The 18,711-nt window shown below is 36.9% G+C and overlaps 1 protein-coding gene across 4 annotated transcripts in view; it reads left to right on the forward strand.

Moving 5' to 3' along the window:
• Nucleotides 1–18,711, forward strand: part of NT5C2 (5'-nucleotidase, cytosolic II) — a 96,131-nt gene that overhangs the window by 4,956 nt on the left and 72,464 nt on the right. For 3 of the 4 annotated variants that reach the window (XM_024555670.4, XM_024555671.4, XM_071221157.1), the window contains exon 2: nt 14,283–14,402. In XM_024555670.4, the coding sequence (XP_024411438.1) occupies nt 14,302–14,402 (101 nt within the window). In that variant the 5' untranslated portion in view covers nt 14,283–14,301. Of the gene's footprint in view, nt 1–14,282; nt 14,403–18,711 lie in introns of those variants that run through there. The other variant, XM_045191387.3, reaches the window with a different exon arrangement.

An 18,711-nucleotide genomic window follows, 5' to 3' on the forward strand; every position in this document is an offset into this window, starting at 1 on the left:
ATTTCCTCATTTTTTAATTTATTTTATTTTTTATTCTTCCCCCCTGTGCCCTGGGACATTTTCATATGCTTTTTAAGGGAGAGAGAGAAACATGGATGCAAGTAAAGGAGCCATTGGTTGCCTCCCTATGCACCCAGACTGTGGAACCATACCCAGACTGGGGATCTGTGCTGGGGCCAAGGGTTGCTGGTTCCCGAGCCCTGATGGAATGAGTCTGCAACCTAGGCTTGTGCCCTGACCTGGAATCGAACCTGCAACCTTTTGGTTGTGGGATGACCCTCCAACCATTGAGTTACACTGACCAGGGCTTCTTATGTTTTGATTCAGATGAAATGTTTTGGCAGGAATAAGCTTTACGTTTTAATACAGTCAAATTTGTCCCTCTTTACAGTTTGTGTTATCTTTTATCCTAGAAAGCCTTCCCTGCCTTGATGCCAAAGGCTGTTAGTCTCTATTTTCTTCTAAAAGTTAAATGGTTTTGCTTTTCATATGTAGGTTTACATATGGTGTTATTATTTCTTAGCCTACCTTTAATATGCTGTTCATTTAAGATTTGTGTTACACATTGTTTTTCTGTTACTTTTTTTGTCATAAAATTACTCCATAAATTCATGAGGACAAGAGAGCTTATGTTAGGTTCTAAATTTGGGCCATGTAGAGAGTAAAAATTTAGACATCTATTATAGTCTAAATGTTTTACACCACAGATTTCCATAACTTTACAGTTTTTTTCCCCCCTAGAGTAATTTGCCCGTAAAGATGAGTATTACATATATTTTACTAGTTACCCATGGAAAACATTTGGCACACTTTTTTTAACTAGTCATGTTAGAATCCAGTTAGACATGTGTGTATCTAGTTTATGTTTTAGAGTTGCTAAGTAAGGCATCTAAAAGCATATAGGTTGGACCAGGTCAACATTCTGTATCAAAATTGTAAGAATTTTGCCCTGGCCAGGTCGCTCATTTGGTTGGAGTGTTGTCCCTGCACCCCAAAAGGTTGAGGGTTCGATCCCCCTTTGGGGTGTGTATGGGAGGGAACCGATTGATGTTTCTCTTTCACATCAGTGTTTTTCTCTCTCTCAAGTCATTGAGGATGTCCTTGGGTGAAAATTAAAAAAATTGTAAGAATTTTAGGATATATCTATGAGTGTAACTGGTATCATGATATAAATAAGACCAAGCTGTAATTTGGAGGGTAAACATTAGTCTTTCACAAATCTGAAGTCAGTAAATGCCATATTTTTAGCCTTGAATTATTCTGTCGTAGGTTTGATGAGATAATTTTGTGTAGAACTAAGAGTTTTCAGGGGAACAAAAACACCTACAGATAGTAGATTAGATTTAAGATACTTAGATTAACATGAAAAAAATGTGTGAAATTGTATAGCCCTTGGCACCTAATGAGTACTCTGAAAGTAGAAAGCTATTATAAAATTTCTTTAAACATCAAGTAACTGCATTGTGCAGAGGCTGCAGGCATTAAACACCATGGGCTCTAGCATCATAAATAATTTCTTAAGGACTGCGTGTCAGCCACTATTCTTAGCACCTTGCACTTATTATAATGTACTGAATCTGACCGTTTGGGAGTGGAAGAAACTGAAGTGATTGTATAATTTGTTAAGTCATAGAGCTCACTAATGTTGGAGCCAGGTTTGAACCCACGCATTATGGCTCCAGAATCTTCACCACAGGTAATTCTATGACCTTGGTCAAATTATTTAACTTCCCTATGCTGTTTTCTACTTTGTATAATGAAGGTAATAAGTACCTAATTCATACTGTTGCTGTGAGAAGTCAAATAGGTAAAACATGTATGGTGCTTAGAATAACACATAAAAAAAGTGACCATTCAATAATAAATGTTAGCTATTATAATTTTAGCATTATTAAGGCATTGAATACATGCATATCTCTGAATTTTCACCAAATAAATGGACTAAGCCATAATGTGAATTTATATACAAAAAGGTGGAAGTACTGTGGTGATTATTTCTGCCTTCCTGATTTTTTTGTCTTTATTTTGTAAGAGGAAAGATAACAGCTAAAACAAAGTTAAACCTGAATGGTGAGTAGGAGCTCATTTGGTAAGAAAATGAATTTAAAAAAATAAAGCAGAATTTTTTTACCTGCTTTTTAAAAAAAATTTCCTCACCCAAGAATATGTTCATTGATTTTGGAGAGGAAGAGAGATGGGGGTAGAGAGAGGTGGAGGAGAGAACAGGGTGGGGGAAGAGGGGAGAGAGGACCAGGGGTCGGGGGGAGACAGAGACAGACAGACATCAATCAGTTGCCTCTCATACACGGCTCACAACCTAGGTATGTGCCGGGATCAGCGGAATCAAACCCACAACCTTTTTTGGTGTACAGGACGATGCTGCAACCAACTGAGCCACCTGGCCAGGGCTTTACATACTTTTTAAAAGAATGTTCAAGAATCACTACTAAAGTCACAAAGTATGTTTTGGCTGAATGTAAAAACTGGCACTGTTACCTTTATGCTTTTGAAAGACCTTAGTTATTTATAGCTGTGTTTTGAAGAAATAGATGGCATACATACCCTCAAGCCCACTCTTTTAAAATGTTTTCTTTACGTGCTCTCTTACTCCTTTGTGTCAGTAACCATGTACTGAAGGTCTGGTATTACTCAAAACATTCAGTTAGAAGCAACCTTAATATGCTGATAAAGAATGAGTAGCATACTGTGTGGTATGGAAGAAGTAATGGAATTCTAGGAATAACAGCAGTAGAATGTTCAGGAGAACACAAGTTCAGGTCTTTTTTGTATAATTTTGAAACTTTAGAAACATAGAAACAAATTTACTGTGTTTTTTCAGACCATAAGACGCACCTAGGTTTTAGAGGAGGAAAATGGGGAAAATTTTGAAGCAAAAAGTGTGGTAAAATATTTAGTAACATAAATAACGCCCCCCCCCCCCCACGAGCCAGGTAAGCTACATTCGGACTATAAGATACACCCCCATTTTCCTCCCAAATTTGGGGGGTGCATCTTATAGTTCGAAAATATGGTATGTGTCCTAGTTACAGTTTCACATTAGAGATTGGAATATGTCGTTGCTTGAAGAAGAAAAACAAGTTGTCAAGGCAACAGGTAGTGCATTTCTCACTTGACAAGAGCTCAGTTTTATTTTCCATCAGTGTGATCAAGGAACTTTTGTTCTAAGGCCTGATGTTGCAACATTAGCAACATAGTACATTAATCAAGCCAGGAATCTTACTCATTTCTGAACCAAGAGTAAGATTTCATAAAGATTTCATTTGGAGTATTAAAAGGAACTTGTACAATATTCTTGCATTTTCAGAATTAGTGTCTGAAAGGCAAAGAGCTCAAGTCTAAATATTTAAGAGTTCCTTTATTTCTGCCAGTGTGTATCAGACTGTTCAAGGAACTGGGGATACAGAACCAGACACAGTAAGTCTCACCCTCATGGAGCTTACATTTTAGAGAAAGGGATTGACAGTGCACAAACTGTCAAATATGTTTATGTCTGGAAGTGTTAATGTGCAAAAAAGAAAAAGCAGGGTGAGATAATAGCAAGTGATATGTATAGATAGGTTAAGTGCAATTCTGTTTGAATTTGTTAGCCGTCTGCATCACTTGGTGTGCAAACTGAAGTTGGGCTTTGATGGGAATGTATAGTACAAGTTGGGGCAAATGATGTAAAGAACTCTGAATGAGAATAGCAAAATGAAAAATGAACAAAACCTCCTTGTCATGGACTATTTAAAACTATTTACTTGCTCATGTGTCAAGGACTAAGGTTATGAAGGGCCCTGTGTGAAGTGTGCTACTTAATATGGTACCAGGAATGCAGATGGAGGATATGGCTTTAACTTTTCCTCTTCCATAAAGTAAGCTATTTTAATATGTGTAATATGCAATTAAAGTTGTATTTATGAGGACTAAGATAAATTTCAGGTTGGTGAGAAGTTTGAAGAAACCATTCAGCATTATCCTTTCCATTTAAGTTTCAGAGCAGTGTTCAGTGTTCTTAAAATGAGAATGGTTGATTATAAAACTTGTAAGTATCAGACTTTATATTTGAAACACAAAATTAATTCCGATGAAGTTTAGTAAAACATTGAGTGTTCATATTTACTTGTTGTTATCATTACTATCTACATGGACACACTTCCTGAATTGAAAAATGAGTATTTGGTAGGACCTCCCCATCACCAAAAGGGTGGAGAAAATCAGATCAGTGGTCTTTCAGGGTGAAAAAAACATGAGTTTTCTATTTTTAGCTCATTCTTTAAAAATTTCTGTTTGTTTAATAATGTGAATACTATATTGGACGAACATGCTCAGAAGTTTTCCCAATAGGATGTTACTGAAGAAAGTTTGTCTAAATCACAGTGCCATGATTATGCCATGATATATTCTGTCGGAGCTATAGAGCGGGGGATATTTCACAATACTAATTAAACATATTTGGGTCACTAAAAAGAAAAACAAAAATGAATATTTGATTCAAACTGCCATGTGTATGAAACACTTTGCCAAATAGACCTTTGCCACAAGTGAATTATTGACATGACCAGAAACAGACATTTATCGTGGCTTTGCTAACCAGGCTGCAGGTTGCTAACCAGAATTGCCCCACAGTTTCAGTTATTCTTTGCTTCCTGTTTGTGACAGTTGCCCAAAGCTGTCTGGGGCAGCTGGTTTCCCTTTCTTTGAAGAGGAGGATGATGTTACTGGTGAAGGGAATTGTGTATCTTTTGCCCATGAATTATTGTTAAAGTGTGAGACTACAATATTTTAAATGCTTAAGAGTTCACTTCAGTTGTTAACTCTTGTATTTTTCATGCTGGATGCTTTGTATTGTAATAGAATTACCTAACTATACCATTACTGTTTGAAAAGAATTAAAATGTTAGAGCTATTTATTATTAATTGCTGCTGTACCTTATTGAAAAAAATACCCTTTAAACTTGACACTGTAAACAGGTGACAGATGAAATAAATGTTTACCTTATTGGAACTATTTTTTTTTCCTGTGTCGAAGAATCATTATTTTTAATTTTATTGTCACTATGAAGTACAGTTAAGTGTTAGGTAGACTGTCTCTGGATATAGTTCAAAAGTCTGTCATAGTAATGCTGAGATGCATTAGAGAAGATCATAGGAAAACTGTCATATGAAGAATTGTGTGAAGATAACGATTTAAGAAAATCTCATCTTTTACCTTCACATAACTGTGTAGACTTCACGGCAGATTTTATCCCATGTTAGTGATAATACGATTATTTCATTATGTTTACATTGTTAGTTGAATAAAGTTTTGTGTGACCCTTGCTGAAAGTATAAGTTGAATTTTTAAAATAAGTTGTATTTTGTTTAATTCAAGAGAGTGCTAGGATTTTTTTTTCTTGCAAATAATTTGAAGAAAAAAATATATGGGGAAAATCTCTTCTTAGTGTAATTATTAGCTCTAACTTGTTGGGAAAGAGAAAAGAATCAAGACTTTTTTAAAAATTAAAAAAATTTTTTTTAAGATTCTATTTCTTTATTTTTAGAGAGAGGAGAAGGGAGGGAGAAAGAGAGGGAGAGAAACATCTGTATGTGAGAGAAACATGGATTGGTTGCCTCTTGCATGCCCCCAACGGGGGACCGGGCCTGCAACCCAGGTGTGTGCTGTTACAGGGAATCAAACCAGTGACCTTTTGTTTTGCAGGAGGACACCCAACCCACTGAAGCACACCAATGAGTGCTTAATTTTTTGAGATAATTCCATACTGCTTTCCACAGTGGCTGTACCAATCTGCATTCTTACCAATAAATAGTGCAGAAGAGTTCTCCTTTCTCCACATCCTCCCCAGCACTTGCTCTTTGTTGATTTACTTATGATAGCTATTCTGACAATTGTAAGGTGATACCTCATTGTGGTTTTAATTTGCATTTTTCTGATTAGTGACATTTAGCATTTTTTCATATGTCTATTGGCCATCTGTTTGTCCTCTTTGAAGAAGTGTCTATTTCAGATTCTTGGCACATATTTTAATTGGGTAGTTTGATGTTTTGGTGGTGTTTTACAAGTTTTTAAAATAAATTTTGGATTTTAATTCTATCAAATGTATCATTGGTGAATATGTTCTCCCATTCAGTGGGTTGTCTTTTCATTTTGTTAATGGTTTCCTTTGCTATGCAAAATCTTTTTATTTCCCTTTCCTGGGAAGATATATCAGAAAAAAAATAATTGTTGTAAGCAATGTCCAAGATTTTACTGCCTGTCAAAATAATTTCTTATTTTAAAAAGATTTTACTTATTTATTTTTAGAAGGGGGAGGAGGAGAGAGAGGGAGAGAAATATTGATGTGTAAGAGATTTATTTATTTTTTGGAGAGGGAAAGGGAGGGAGAAAGACAGAAACATCGATGTGCAATAGAAACATCAATTGGTTGCCTCTGGTATGCAGACCAGTAACCCTGCAGCTTGCGGAATGATGCCCAACTCACTGAGCCCCACCAGTCAGGGCTGGAACACATTTTAAAATCATTGCCATTTTTACCCATCCCTTCCACTTTTATGTTTTTGTCATTATTATTATTTTTTTATTTTCTTATCCTCACCAGTGGACATGCTTACTGATTTTAGAGAGAGGGGAAGGGCGGGGGAGAGAGAGAGGAGAGAAACACTGATGCAAGAGAGAAACATCAATCGGTTGCCTCTCATACATATCCCGACTGGGGACTGAACCTGTAACCTAGACATGTACCCTGACTGGAAATTGAACCTGTGACCTTACAGTTTACAGGAGATACTCCCACCAACTGAACCATACTGGCCAGAGCAATTTTTGTCATTATTTTTTCATTCTTGTGTGTGTGTGTGTGTGTGTGTGTGTTATCCCTTAATTTATGTTATAATTACACATGATTTTCCTACTTTTGGCTTTTAACTTTTGTACTAGTTTTGGTTCTAAACTAGTTGTACTTCTTTTGTTTTTGTTAGGTGTTTGCCTGTATCTGTGCGCATTTTTTTCTTTATTTTCTTATTCATAGTATTGATTTTGCCCTGGCTGGTGTGGCTTAGTAGATTGAGAACTGGCCTGTGTACTGAGAGGTCACTGGTTTGATTCCCAGTCAGGGCACGTGCCTGGGTTGCAGCCCAGTTGAGGGTGTGTGAGAGGCAACCAATCGATGTTTGTCTCATGTTATTGTTTTCTTTTTCTTTTTCTTAAAGAGGTTCCTTTAACATTTTTAGTAATACTGGTTTGGTGATGATCAACTCCTTCAGCTTTTTCTTGTCTGGGAAGCTCTCTGTCTCTAAATGATAGCCTTGCTACACAGAGTAACCTTGACTGCAGGTCCGTCCTTTTCATCACTTTTGCACCAGTCCTTTCAGACCTGTGATGTTTCTGTTGAGAAATCCGCTAACAGTCTTAATGGGAGCTCCCTTGTAGGTAAATGCTTTTTTCTTGCTGCTTTTAAGATTCTCTCTTTAGTCTTTAACCTTTGGCATTTAAATGATGTCTTGGTGTGGCCTTTTTGGGTTTATCTTGTTTGGGACTGCACTTTCTGGACTTGTGTATCCTTCACTAGGCTAGGGAAGTTTTCAGTCATTGTTTCTTCAAATAGGTATTTAACTCCTTGCTGTCTCTCTTGTTCTGATACCTCTTGTTATGCTTCGTGTTCTCCCAGAGGTCCCTTAAACTATCCTCATTTCTTTTTATTCTTTTTTTCTTTTTGCTGTTATGATTGGGTGTTGTTCTTTGGTAATCTGCTTGAGTTTATCTAATGTATTCTTCATTTCAGTTATTGTAGTCTTCATTTCTAAATAGTTGTTTGTTTTTTATCTCCTTTTTTATGTTTCTTATCCCTGTTGAGATTTCTTACCGAGATAATCTGTTCTTCCCTTCACTTCATTGAGCAGCCTTATGGCCTGTTTTTGAACTCTGCATATGGTAGATCACTTGTCTCTATTATGTTTAGTTGTTTTTCTGGAGATTTGTCTTGTTCTTTCATTTGGGACATATTTCTTTGTCTCATTTTGGTTGCCTCCCTCTGTTTGTTTCTGTGTATTAGGTAATTTGCTGTGTCTCCCAATCTTGGCAGGGTGACCTTATGTAGTAGGTGTCCTGTGGGGCTCAGGGGCGAAGTCTCCCTGTTGATCTAACCTGGGTGCTCCAGAGGTGTCTCTTGTGTGGGTTGTGTTTACCCTCCTATTGTTGTTGAGTCTTGATTATTGTTCCCCACCAGTGAATGGGATTGACCCTCAGGCCAACTGGCTGTAACTACTGGCCTGTGGGAGCTGACCTCATGGAGTGGGATTTGATTTAGCAGCTCTCTGGTGCCTACCAAGCCCACCCTTTGGGTGTATTTGCAGGGCTAATTTGATGTGTATCTGTGTGGTCTGAAGTTGGCCACCAGGTATGGTGGTTCTGGGGCCTTTTGGGGTAGAGGCCATGGTGTGGATCAGGATCTACACCTGGTTATAGTTGCAAAGTGAGCTACGGTTGGTAGATGCCTGTGGCTTGGAGGACCCTTGGAGTGGTTATGCTTTGAACTGAGGGTGGCTGCCACTAGTGCTGGGCTTGGGGCTACTTGGCCAAGAAACACAAGGCACACAGAGACCAACCGCTGCTTGTCTGCAGTTTGTAGACATTGGATAGATTCTAGTCTGCAGTGCAGGCCCAGGCTGGTTGCTTGTGTGGATTAGCTTCTCAAAGGTTCAAGCTGGGTGTGTGAATTGGATGGGCTTCATTGGGTCTCAGAATCACCAGGGTGGAGAGAAAGCCCTATTTGCCAGGTTAGTGGAGACTCAGATTTGGTGCCCACTTGGGCCTCAGGCTTTGTGTGGGAGGGCTCAACAGAGGAACAATGGCACTTGCTGGCACTTTAGTCTGGGAGAGATTTGTTCCTCCAGCCTGTGCCCTGAAAGCAGACAATTTAGTTCCTCTCCATATGTCTCTGGCATTTTCTGAGCTGCTGTTCCTACTTGGAGCTTAGAGCCAGTGTTTGTGAATCTGTGCTTTTGCGTTTTAAGATGACACCTGTGTCTACAGCAGCCCTCCATCTCACCAACAGACAGCTATTGTGGGAACTCCTCTCCCTGTATGTGGATGGGACTTGCAAAGTAAGATACCCCTTCAGATTCATCCCCTGCACATGGGTGTGGGACCAGTCCATTTTGCATCTCAAGCCCCCCTGCCAGTCTTGAGGTGACTTCTTTATATCCTTAGTTATAGGAGTTCTGTTCAGTGAGGCTGGTGGTTCTCAAGGGTGGTGGTTCTCTAATTTTGTTGTCATTATGATGTGGTTGTGGGAGGAGGCAAGCATAGCGTTTACCTACCATGCCATCTTGCCTGGAAGTCCCCAACTGGTGCTTCTTTAGTAAGAATTTACCTTCCCTGTAATTTTTTTTTAAAGATTTTATTTATTTATTTTTAGAGAGGGGAAGGGAGGGAGAAAGAGAAGGAGAGAAACACCAATGTGTGGTTGCCTCTCATGCACCCCTGACCAGGGACCTGGCCCACAACCCAGGCATGTGCCCCAACTGGGAATCATACTGGCTACTCTTTGGTTCACAGGCCCAATAAACTGAGCTACACCAGCCAGGGCGCCTTTGATTTTTAAAAAACAAAATTTATTTGGGTAACATTGATTAATAATAATATGCAAATTTCAGGTGTACAATTTTTTAATATGACATCTGTATACTCTATTCTGTGTCTAGCTGCTTTTTAATGTTTTCTCTTTATCACTCTTTTCAAGGAATTTGATTCTGATGTGTTTTGGCAGAAAGCCCGAAAAGTCTAAATTCAGGATCGATTATAAAGAACTGACACATAGCCTTATTCAAATTCATAAGAGCTTTAATAGAAGAAATTTACAGTATTTTGCTGTATATAATGTGCACCCACATTTTTGGCCCAAACTTTCAGGGAAAAAAATCTTTTGTTTTAATTTTTTAATTCATTTTTAATTTATATTTAGATCCTTGTTTTTAGTATTATAAAGGAACTTTAGTATTTATTTTTGAACATTATGGTACAAGAAATTTTATGTAACAAATAATTTTAAAGACACGAGAGTGGATACAAGGTATGTGAGGTACTACCCATGTATAATGCACATCCTTATTTTTCCCTCAAAAATTTGGGGTGGGGGCACATTATACACAGGAAAATACAGTACATACACAGGTAGAGCAGCTGCTTGTTCCCAGTGGTGGCTGGCTGGGAAGAAATCCACTCCCCTCTCAGGACAGGGTATTTTTTTTATAGGGGGTTAATAGTAAAACCATATGGTGGGTAGTCATGGTAGACCACCATGAACAATGCATTTCTTAGTTAACAGATAACATCAGGCAGTTATCACACTCTCTACATTCATTAACCTCCTTCCTGGGGGCCATGACATTTGGGTGGCATTCCTGCGTTCTGGATAGTCAGCCAAGCCTGAGGCTACAGAGAGTTAAACAGTCACAGAGGTTAAACAGTCCAATATTTCCTGGGGCCTTTACTGCTGGAGCCATATTGCATCTCTAACCTAACCCTACAGTGTGCCCTGGTGTAATTTTCTTGTTTCTTGTGCTTGGAGTTTACTGTTTTCTTAGATGTGTGGATTTATAGTCTTCATTAAATTTGTTTATTTTTTACCCACTATTTAAAAAAAATTTTTTTGTCTTTCTTTGTGGCCTCCAATTACATGTATATTAAGCTGCTTGAAACCATTGCATAGCTCACTGATACTCTGTTAATTTCTTTTAGTCTTTTTTCTATTTTAGTTTGGATAGTTTCTATTCCTGTGCTTTCAAGTTCACTAATCTCCAATTCTAATCTGCCCTTGGTCCTATCTAGAGTATTTTTCTTTTCAGATATTGTGCTTGTTATTTCTAGATATTTGATTTGAGTCTCTTTTTTTATTTGTCATGTTTGTCCTTAACATTTTCAGTCTTTGTATTATTTGAATTATATATTATATGTTATTCAATTATAATAACTTTGAGTATTAATTCTATCCCTTGTGTCACTTACTGGTTTGTTTCTCCTCATTGTGGATTATATTTTCTGTTTCTTTGAATGCCCGATGCTGGATATTTTTGTGTTCATGTGAATCTTCTTCAGCAGTTTTTTGTCATGATAAGTTACTTGGAAGCAGTTTGATCCTTTCAGGTCTTTTAACCTTCGGTAGGCAGGACCAGAACAGTGTTAGTCTAGGTAATTTTGCCCCACTATAGTTTCAAAACCATTCCAACTACTTTACTTAATACTGTGTAAGTAGTTCTTCAGTGATTGGGACAGGAACTATTCCCAGCTTGTGTGAGCTTCAGAGATTGTTCCCTTTAAACCTTTGGGCTGGTTCTCTTTCAGGACTCAGGTGGTTTTCTCACCACTTGTGTGCTAATCAATATGCAGATAAGATGAGAGGGTTTACCCTTTGCATCTCCTAATTTTATTTTATTTTTTTAAAGACTTCATTTATTCTTAGAGAGGAGGGAGGGAGAAAGAGAGGGGGAGAAGAGAAGGAGAGAAACATCGATATGTGACAGAAAAATCAACTGATTGCCTCTTACACAGCCCACAACACAGGCATGTACCCTGAGCAGGAATTGAACCAGCAACCTTTCAGTTCATAGGCCGACGCTCAGTCTACTGAGCCACACCAGCCAGGGTAGATCTCCTAATTTTTAAATACAAAAAGTAAGAGGTAGACTTCTGTGATACTGTTTGAGATTTTTGAAAATTTGAATGTGCCTAAGGTCTTAACATTAAATAAACAAATTTTATTTTCTATGCTTTATTTTATTCACTATAATGGCTGTAGAACTCAGGTTAGAGTCTTTCTTTAATGGCATGACTATTCTGGGATCTCATAATTTATCCTAGAATACGAATTTTACTTCTGAGTCTTATTTAAACTTATGTAAGATAATAGTCCTGGTCCACTCTCCCACCCCCACCAAAAATGAAAAAAAAAATCATTGAAGTTCAATTGTAACACTCTTCTTTTAAAAATTCTCCTTTTTTGGTTGACAAAATAGTCTGAATTTGCTACATGAATTTTTTTTAAATTAAAAAAACTTCAGTATATTTAGATTAAATTATAATAATCTAGCAAATAACTTCTCAAGTTAATTTTATACTTGAATAAGATTTTATCTGGACTCTCTCATAAGTACCAGTGCTTTTATTCTGTAAACATTGTTTAAAAATCTTGATTACTTAAAAAATATTACAGACCAAGTATATGAGCATATCCCAAAGAATTGAAAACTGGCATTCAAGCAGCTACATTGTTAAATACATGCTCATAGTAATGCTATTTATAATAGTCGAAAAGGTGGAAATAGTCCAAATGTCTATCAACAGTAGCATGGATAAACAGGTAGTGGTAATATTTATTATTCCGTCATAAAAAGGAATGAAATGTCTGAGACATAGTACAACATGGATGAAACTTGACAATATTATGTAAAGTGAAAGGTCGATACAAAAGGTTACATATTATATGATTCTATTTACATGAAATTTCCAGAATAGGTAGATCCATAGAGGCAGAATCCAGAATAGTGTTTGCCGGGGGCTGAGGGTTAGGGGAAGTAAGAAGAAACTTCTTAATGGGTAAGGGGTTTTGCTTTGTAGTGATGGAAATATTTTGGAACTTGATAGAGCTGGTGGTTGCCTAACATAATAATGTGCTAAATTCCATTGACTTACTTTAAAATAATTAATTTTCTTATGAGAATTTTGCCTCAATAAATTATTCAAAAAGCTACAAAGATGGTTTATTTAAAAATTGACTTAATGTCATAAATGGTTAGTATTTTCAAAATTGGAAATAAATTAGGTTGCAGATGTTTCATATACATTGGTATTTTAACTTGTTAATTACAGGTAACATTCAATATTCTATTAGTCTCAGGTGTATTGCATAGTAGTTAGACATTTATATAACTTAGCAAAAACAAAAATAGATGTTTTATTATAAAAGACAATGAAATCAGAAAATACCAATAAATACAAAAGAAGTTATAAAGCATAATAAATTTTTTTCCAGAAATGGAAAAATGTCCCTGAAGAGTTCTATAGGTATATGTTTTAGTAGTAGTCAGTGTCTAATAATAAACACTCAGTTTTATATGTTCTGTTTAGCTGCATTAAATGATTTTTAAGTTTAAAGATGAGATAATTCTGATTACTTTTAATGTTGGCACTCAAAAGCAAAGATATAGCGGAAAAGAAAAATAAATGAGACAAAATGATTTGCAAAATGCATTAGCTTATGAATGTGATGTAGACTCCAGTTGTAGTGATGGTGACACACAATCTCGCAGCACCAAACACGCCCCAGACCCTAGTCTGTCTGTCTGTTTTGACAAACATTGGTACTTTAATAAAATGTTATAAATTTTTATCTTTAAAAGGATATTTTCCATTCTTTTTAAAATATTTTATTCATTTATTTTTAGAGAGAGGGAAAGGGAGGGAAAGAAACATCAGTGTGCAAGACATACATCAGTTGGTTGTCTCTCATCGATTGGTTGTCTCTTGCACACCCCCAACCGGGGATCTGGCCTGTAACCCAGGCATGTGACCTGACTGGGAATCGAACCTGTGACGTTTTGGTTCTCAGGTCGGCATTCAGTCCACTGAGCCACACCTGCCAGGGCAAGGATATTTTTCATTCTTATTTAAAACTATTTACAGATTAAAATCTTAAAATAGTAACAAAACCTAGAATGGTGCCTAGTAAAGTATTTAAGGTAGGTAGATAGCTGCTCACCTCGTTTTAGATGTTCACTAATGAGATGAAATGTTTTAGTTTATTTCTTGTAGTCTTTTATACCAGCTGAAAAATAATTCTTATGTAAAAATATAAAAGTATGAAAAAATTAGAAATCAGCACAATACATTATTTGCCATTGATTAAGCTTGGTATGTTGATCAGGATTTAAAAATTGTTTATACATTTTGAAACATGTAAACTGAAAATTTTGTATTTCCATAAACCTGTGGTGTCAGTCCCTTTTCTAGAATTTAGGATTAAATTTAGTTATGCTTTCATATTTTGAAATGATATATATAATCTTTCTGTATAGAAATCACTATATAAAACAATTTTCTAAGTTTACATAGTTTAGATGTGTCAGTATATTTTTTTAGTATATTTACCATATTCAGTATATTTAAATAGATAATTATATCAGACATTTGCAAGTTAGAGTTTTTCTAATTTTTAAAAAAATCAGTTATTAGCATATAAGTACCAGTATTAATCTTACTAAATTACAATACTGATTTTCTTTTCTAGAATTCAGCATACAATTAAAATGACAACCTCCTGGAGTGATCGGTTACAGAATGCCGCAGATCTGCCTGCTAACATGGATAAACAGGCCTTGAAAAAGTATCGGCGGGAAGCCTACCATCGGTAAGTATTTTGTTTTCAAAACAACTATATAAAGTGAGCACGTTACTGTCATATTTTTTAGAGAAATATTGGTTGGACTTTTTTTTTTTTTTAAGATTTTATTTATTTATTCTTAGCGGGGAAGGGAAGGAGAAGGAGAGGGAAAGAAACATCAGTGTGTGGTTGCCTGTCACACGCCCCCTACTGGGGACCTGGCCGGCAACCCAGATATGTGTCCTGACTGGGAATCAAACCAGCAACCCTTTGGTTCACAGGCTGGCTTATTGTCATTTTTCAGATGATGAAATTAATGTATAGAATTGTGTAGGTAAATTTAGTTTATATAGCAAGTTTACGGTTCAAACCTAGTCCAGAGTCTACCAGGGGTGTCCAACCCATGGGCTGCATGCGGCCCAGGATGGCTAACAATGTGGCCCAACACAAAATCGTAAATCTACTTAAAACCTTTTTTTGCTCATCAGTTTCTGTTAGTGTTTGTGTATTAAATGTGTGGCCGAAGACAACTCTTCTTCTTTAGTGTGGTCCAGAGACGCCAAAAGGTTACACACCCCGGGTAGACTCTGAACCACTGGCACATCATACTGCTGCTGCCGCCGCCTTTCTTTGTAAATTTCTCACTGCTGCGTATTAATAAAAGTCCTTAGTAGCAGAAAGTCTTCAGCTGCTAGAAAATTGCCCCTTAATAAGAATGAAATTCTTAATTGATGTTTACCAAAACATTATAATTTTTAAATTGATTTTTAAAATTGTGTCTGTTAGCTACTATGTGTTGAATTGAATGTGGGTAACTCTGGTATTAGCAATGTTTTCTTATATTAAGACTTTAAAAATTTCCTCACATTATTTTTCCTTTAAATGTTTAAAATATATTTTTGATTTATTTGCCACTTTTAGTAGATTCAATTAAATGGCTGCTTCTCCCTAACTCTTAAGTAGCTTAGATACTTGGAAGTAGGTACTGCATTTAGGAATCATTTGTTTTTGGATAGAAATTATAAGTTTATACTTTCTGTGAACTTAACAGGTAGAAAGATCTGGGGCCTCCTAGAACTATCTCTGCTTCCCATTTTAAGAAAACCAGGAAGAAGTAGAAAATGCTTGGTGTATTTGTAGTGTAAAAATGTTGTATGAGAACTCTAGGCAGTCAGCCACAACTCATACTTACTTATCTGTTATCTGGGGGCTAGATGCAGGGGTGTCCAACCTTTTGGCATCTCTGCGCCAACCTAGAAGAAGAGTTGTCTTGGGCCACACATTAAATACATTGCAACACATACTCACAAAAAAAATCTCAATGTTTGCAGGTTGGACACCTCTGGGAGGAAAGAGGAAATACCACTTTTAAAATCTTGCTGGAAGATGTCTAAAGTATTAGTTTAAACAGGCAACTTAAAATAATTCTGACCAAAAAATAATTGATTCCATTCTTCTGTGTGTGCAAAACTAAGTCAGAATTAGGTAACATTTTAGTATTTCAGAAGAATTAATATTTTGAAGAGAATAGTTATTTGATATCAAATGATTCTGAAAGTTAATTATTGTATTAATAGTTGGCTTTTAAAGTAGACTGGTGACATTTCTCTGATGGTAGGTCACTCACTATGTAGCTTTTTAAAAATTTTATTTACCAAAATGTTAATGTTTACATTGTAAAAAATAATGTAATATAAGGACAAGTATTGTAAGTACATATTGTACTTCATAATAATCTTTGAAAACTTATGTCAAGAGATAGTTCAAGATGAAAAATTAAAATGCAGCTTTCAAAAGTGAAAAGCTTTATATCAAATCAATTAATTTGTGGTGTATAGAAACTTACCACTTTTCTGAATAACCTTCCTATCAGCCTGTGTCACATTCTCGGGAGGATGCAAATGGTGAACTCTGAACATCGCAAAATGTGCTAATTTTTGCACTCTTGAATTTAAAATGTGTACTGTTTTTTCCCCCCAAATTTCAAATAATCCTTTCTGCTTTTTTCTTTTTGCTCTCTATGTTCATTGGGAATGCTCGTAACTTCTACATTCTTGATTTGGTGTGGTTAAAGGGGTTTTATGTTTTCTCACCATTCAAAACAATTTCAAGTATTTGCTGAATGGGTTGAACAACAATTTCGTGCAGTGGAAGTCATCCTTTTTCATCAGTTTCTTCCAACAAATATTTATATTTCACATACTCCTGGAGCTCAAGAATGTGACCTAAATTAAACACGGGCTGACAACAAATCTCTGTCTTGACAAGGTAGAAGCTCCAGTCCAACCCACTATTGGCAGTGTACTCATTTACCTTGTTTTATGGCTCCCAGTTTTCTGTTGGTGCAAATTTACCAAAGAAAGAAAAATAAGCCATATTTATACTAGTGGTATGCTCCAAGTAACCAAAAGATTTAATTTATATTGAATTTTTGTACATAATTTTAATAATTAAGACTTAGGAAATGCACACAACTGATTTTATCTGCTTTAAAAATGTAAATGTGGGGGAGTTCTGGCCAAGATGGATGTGTAGGTAGAGACCCTTTGCTTCCTCATGCAACCAAAAGGAGGATAACAACCAATCTGAAATGAATAAACAACCAGAAAATCAAACTGCATGGAACTCTGACAACAAAGGAATTAAAAAATCAACCAGAATAACCAGACCAGTAAGGCAGTGGACCGTGCAGGCCAGCCAACTCAGAAAAACAAGGGACACTTGGACCTTGGGGGTGGGGCTAGCTGCCGAGCTCAGAGGGCTGCACAGGAGGGGCTGACTTAAGGGGCCTCAGAGGTGGCTAGGGACTACGGCTGGGGGTGCCTGGGTAGGAGAAGCTCCCAGTCTCACACAAGAGTCCAAGAGTCCTTTGAAAAGTGCACTAGAGACGAGCAGGCTAGCCACACCTTTCCCACTCTGGCCCCTCCCCCACAGGCAGCGCCACAAAGAGGGTTGCCTTGCCCAGGTGAGGATTTTGGGGGCAGGATAGAGGGGGGAAATTGGGAAACTGTAATAGCATAATCAATAAAAAGTATTTTATAAAAGGGAAAAAATGTAAATGTGTAAGTCAAATACAGAGTGTATGATACGTTGGATGTAGGAACATTTGTGAAGATGACAAAATACAAGATTATAACTCTGGAATTAGTTCTAAGCAGTGTAAAAGAAGTGAACAGTTGGAGTCAGAATCGGAAGAGCTGGTTCAGGTTTTGTGATTTGTGATCCTGGGGAGGCCATTTTGCCTCTCTAGGTGGTGGTTTCTTCAGCTGTAAACAGATGGGATTAAATAGGAAGATCTCTAAGGTTTCTTCCAACTTTAAAAACTGTGCTCAAAAAATGTTTCTTGCTTTGAACTTAATAATTGCTTACTTGGGAGCTTATGATCCACAACTGCGTGTTAGAGTCTTTTAAAATTTTTATTTGTTGATTTTAGAGAGGAAAGGAGACAGGAAGACAGAGAGATTTATTACACTTAGTTATGCATTCATTCGTTAATTCCTGTATGTGCCCTGACTGGGGAGTGAACCTGCAACCTTGGCATATCAGGATGATGCTCTAACCACAGGTGGCAAACGCAAGGCCCGAGGGCCGAATGATCTATCTGGCCTGGCACCTTGTTTCTACCTGGTGGCAGCACCGAGCTCCTTGCCCCTAGTTAAGGAGTAGTTACATTTATACAGCCGTAGAATTACATTTTGCCCTTCCAAGGCAACCCCAAGGCTGATGTGGCCCTTGGTGAAAGTGAGTTTGACACCCCTGGTCTAACCAACTGAGCAACCTGGCCAGGGCAATGTTAGAGTCTTTAATCAACTGATCTGCAAGCATTTACTGAACTAACTCCTACTAGTCACTGGCTCAGTAGGTCATTATTTCAGCCCTCGTAACAGTTCTCTAGTGCGTAGGAAACTGGGTATTTCATAACAAATTAATCTAACTCTATCAAATAGAAACATCTGCTGACTATGTAAGCATTTCTAGATGTTTAGGCTGCTGTTATTCCTTAAATTCTGAAAAGGTAAAAACATTTCAGGTTCCCATCAAAGTGAAGACTCAAAATCAGTCAGTGGTACTAATGATTCTGTGCAGTGTGTGAGACATGTTGCTAAATATGCATGGGAATTAAAGTGTGAAACAGAGTGTTTACATGTATCCATATAAATGAAACATGTAACATGCATTTGGAAGACATTTATATGGATAGAGGTGTTTTATGTTTGCTGTTTAATTATTTGCTTTGCCTTTTTGCTATAAAGTAAACATTTGGTTATGATGTAACATCAGTGGAAACAAGGGTTAGAATTATGCAATGAAGAGAGATCATGTGGTAAACATCAAG

Source organism: Desmodus rotundus, chromosome 4, assembly GCF_022682495.2.
Source record: "Desmodus rotundus isolate HL8 chromosome 4, HLdesRot8A.1, whole genome shotgun sequence".
Classification (NCBI taxonomy): Eukaryota; Metazoa; Chordata; class Mammalia; order Chiroptera; family Phyllostomidae; genus Desmodus; species Desmodus rotundus.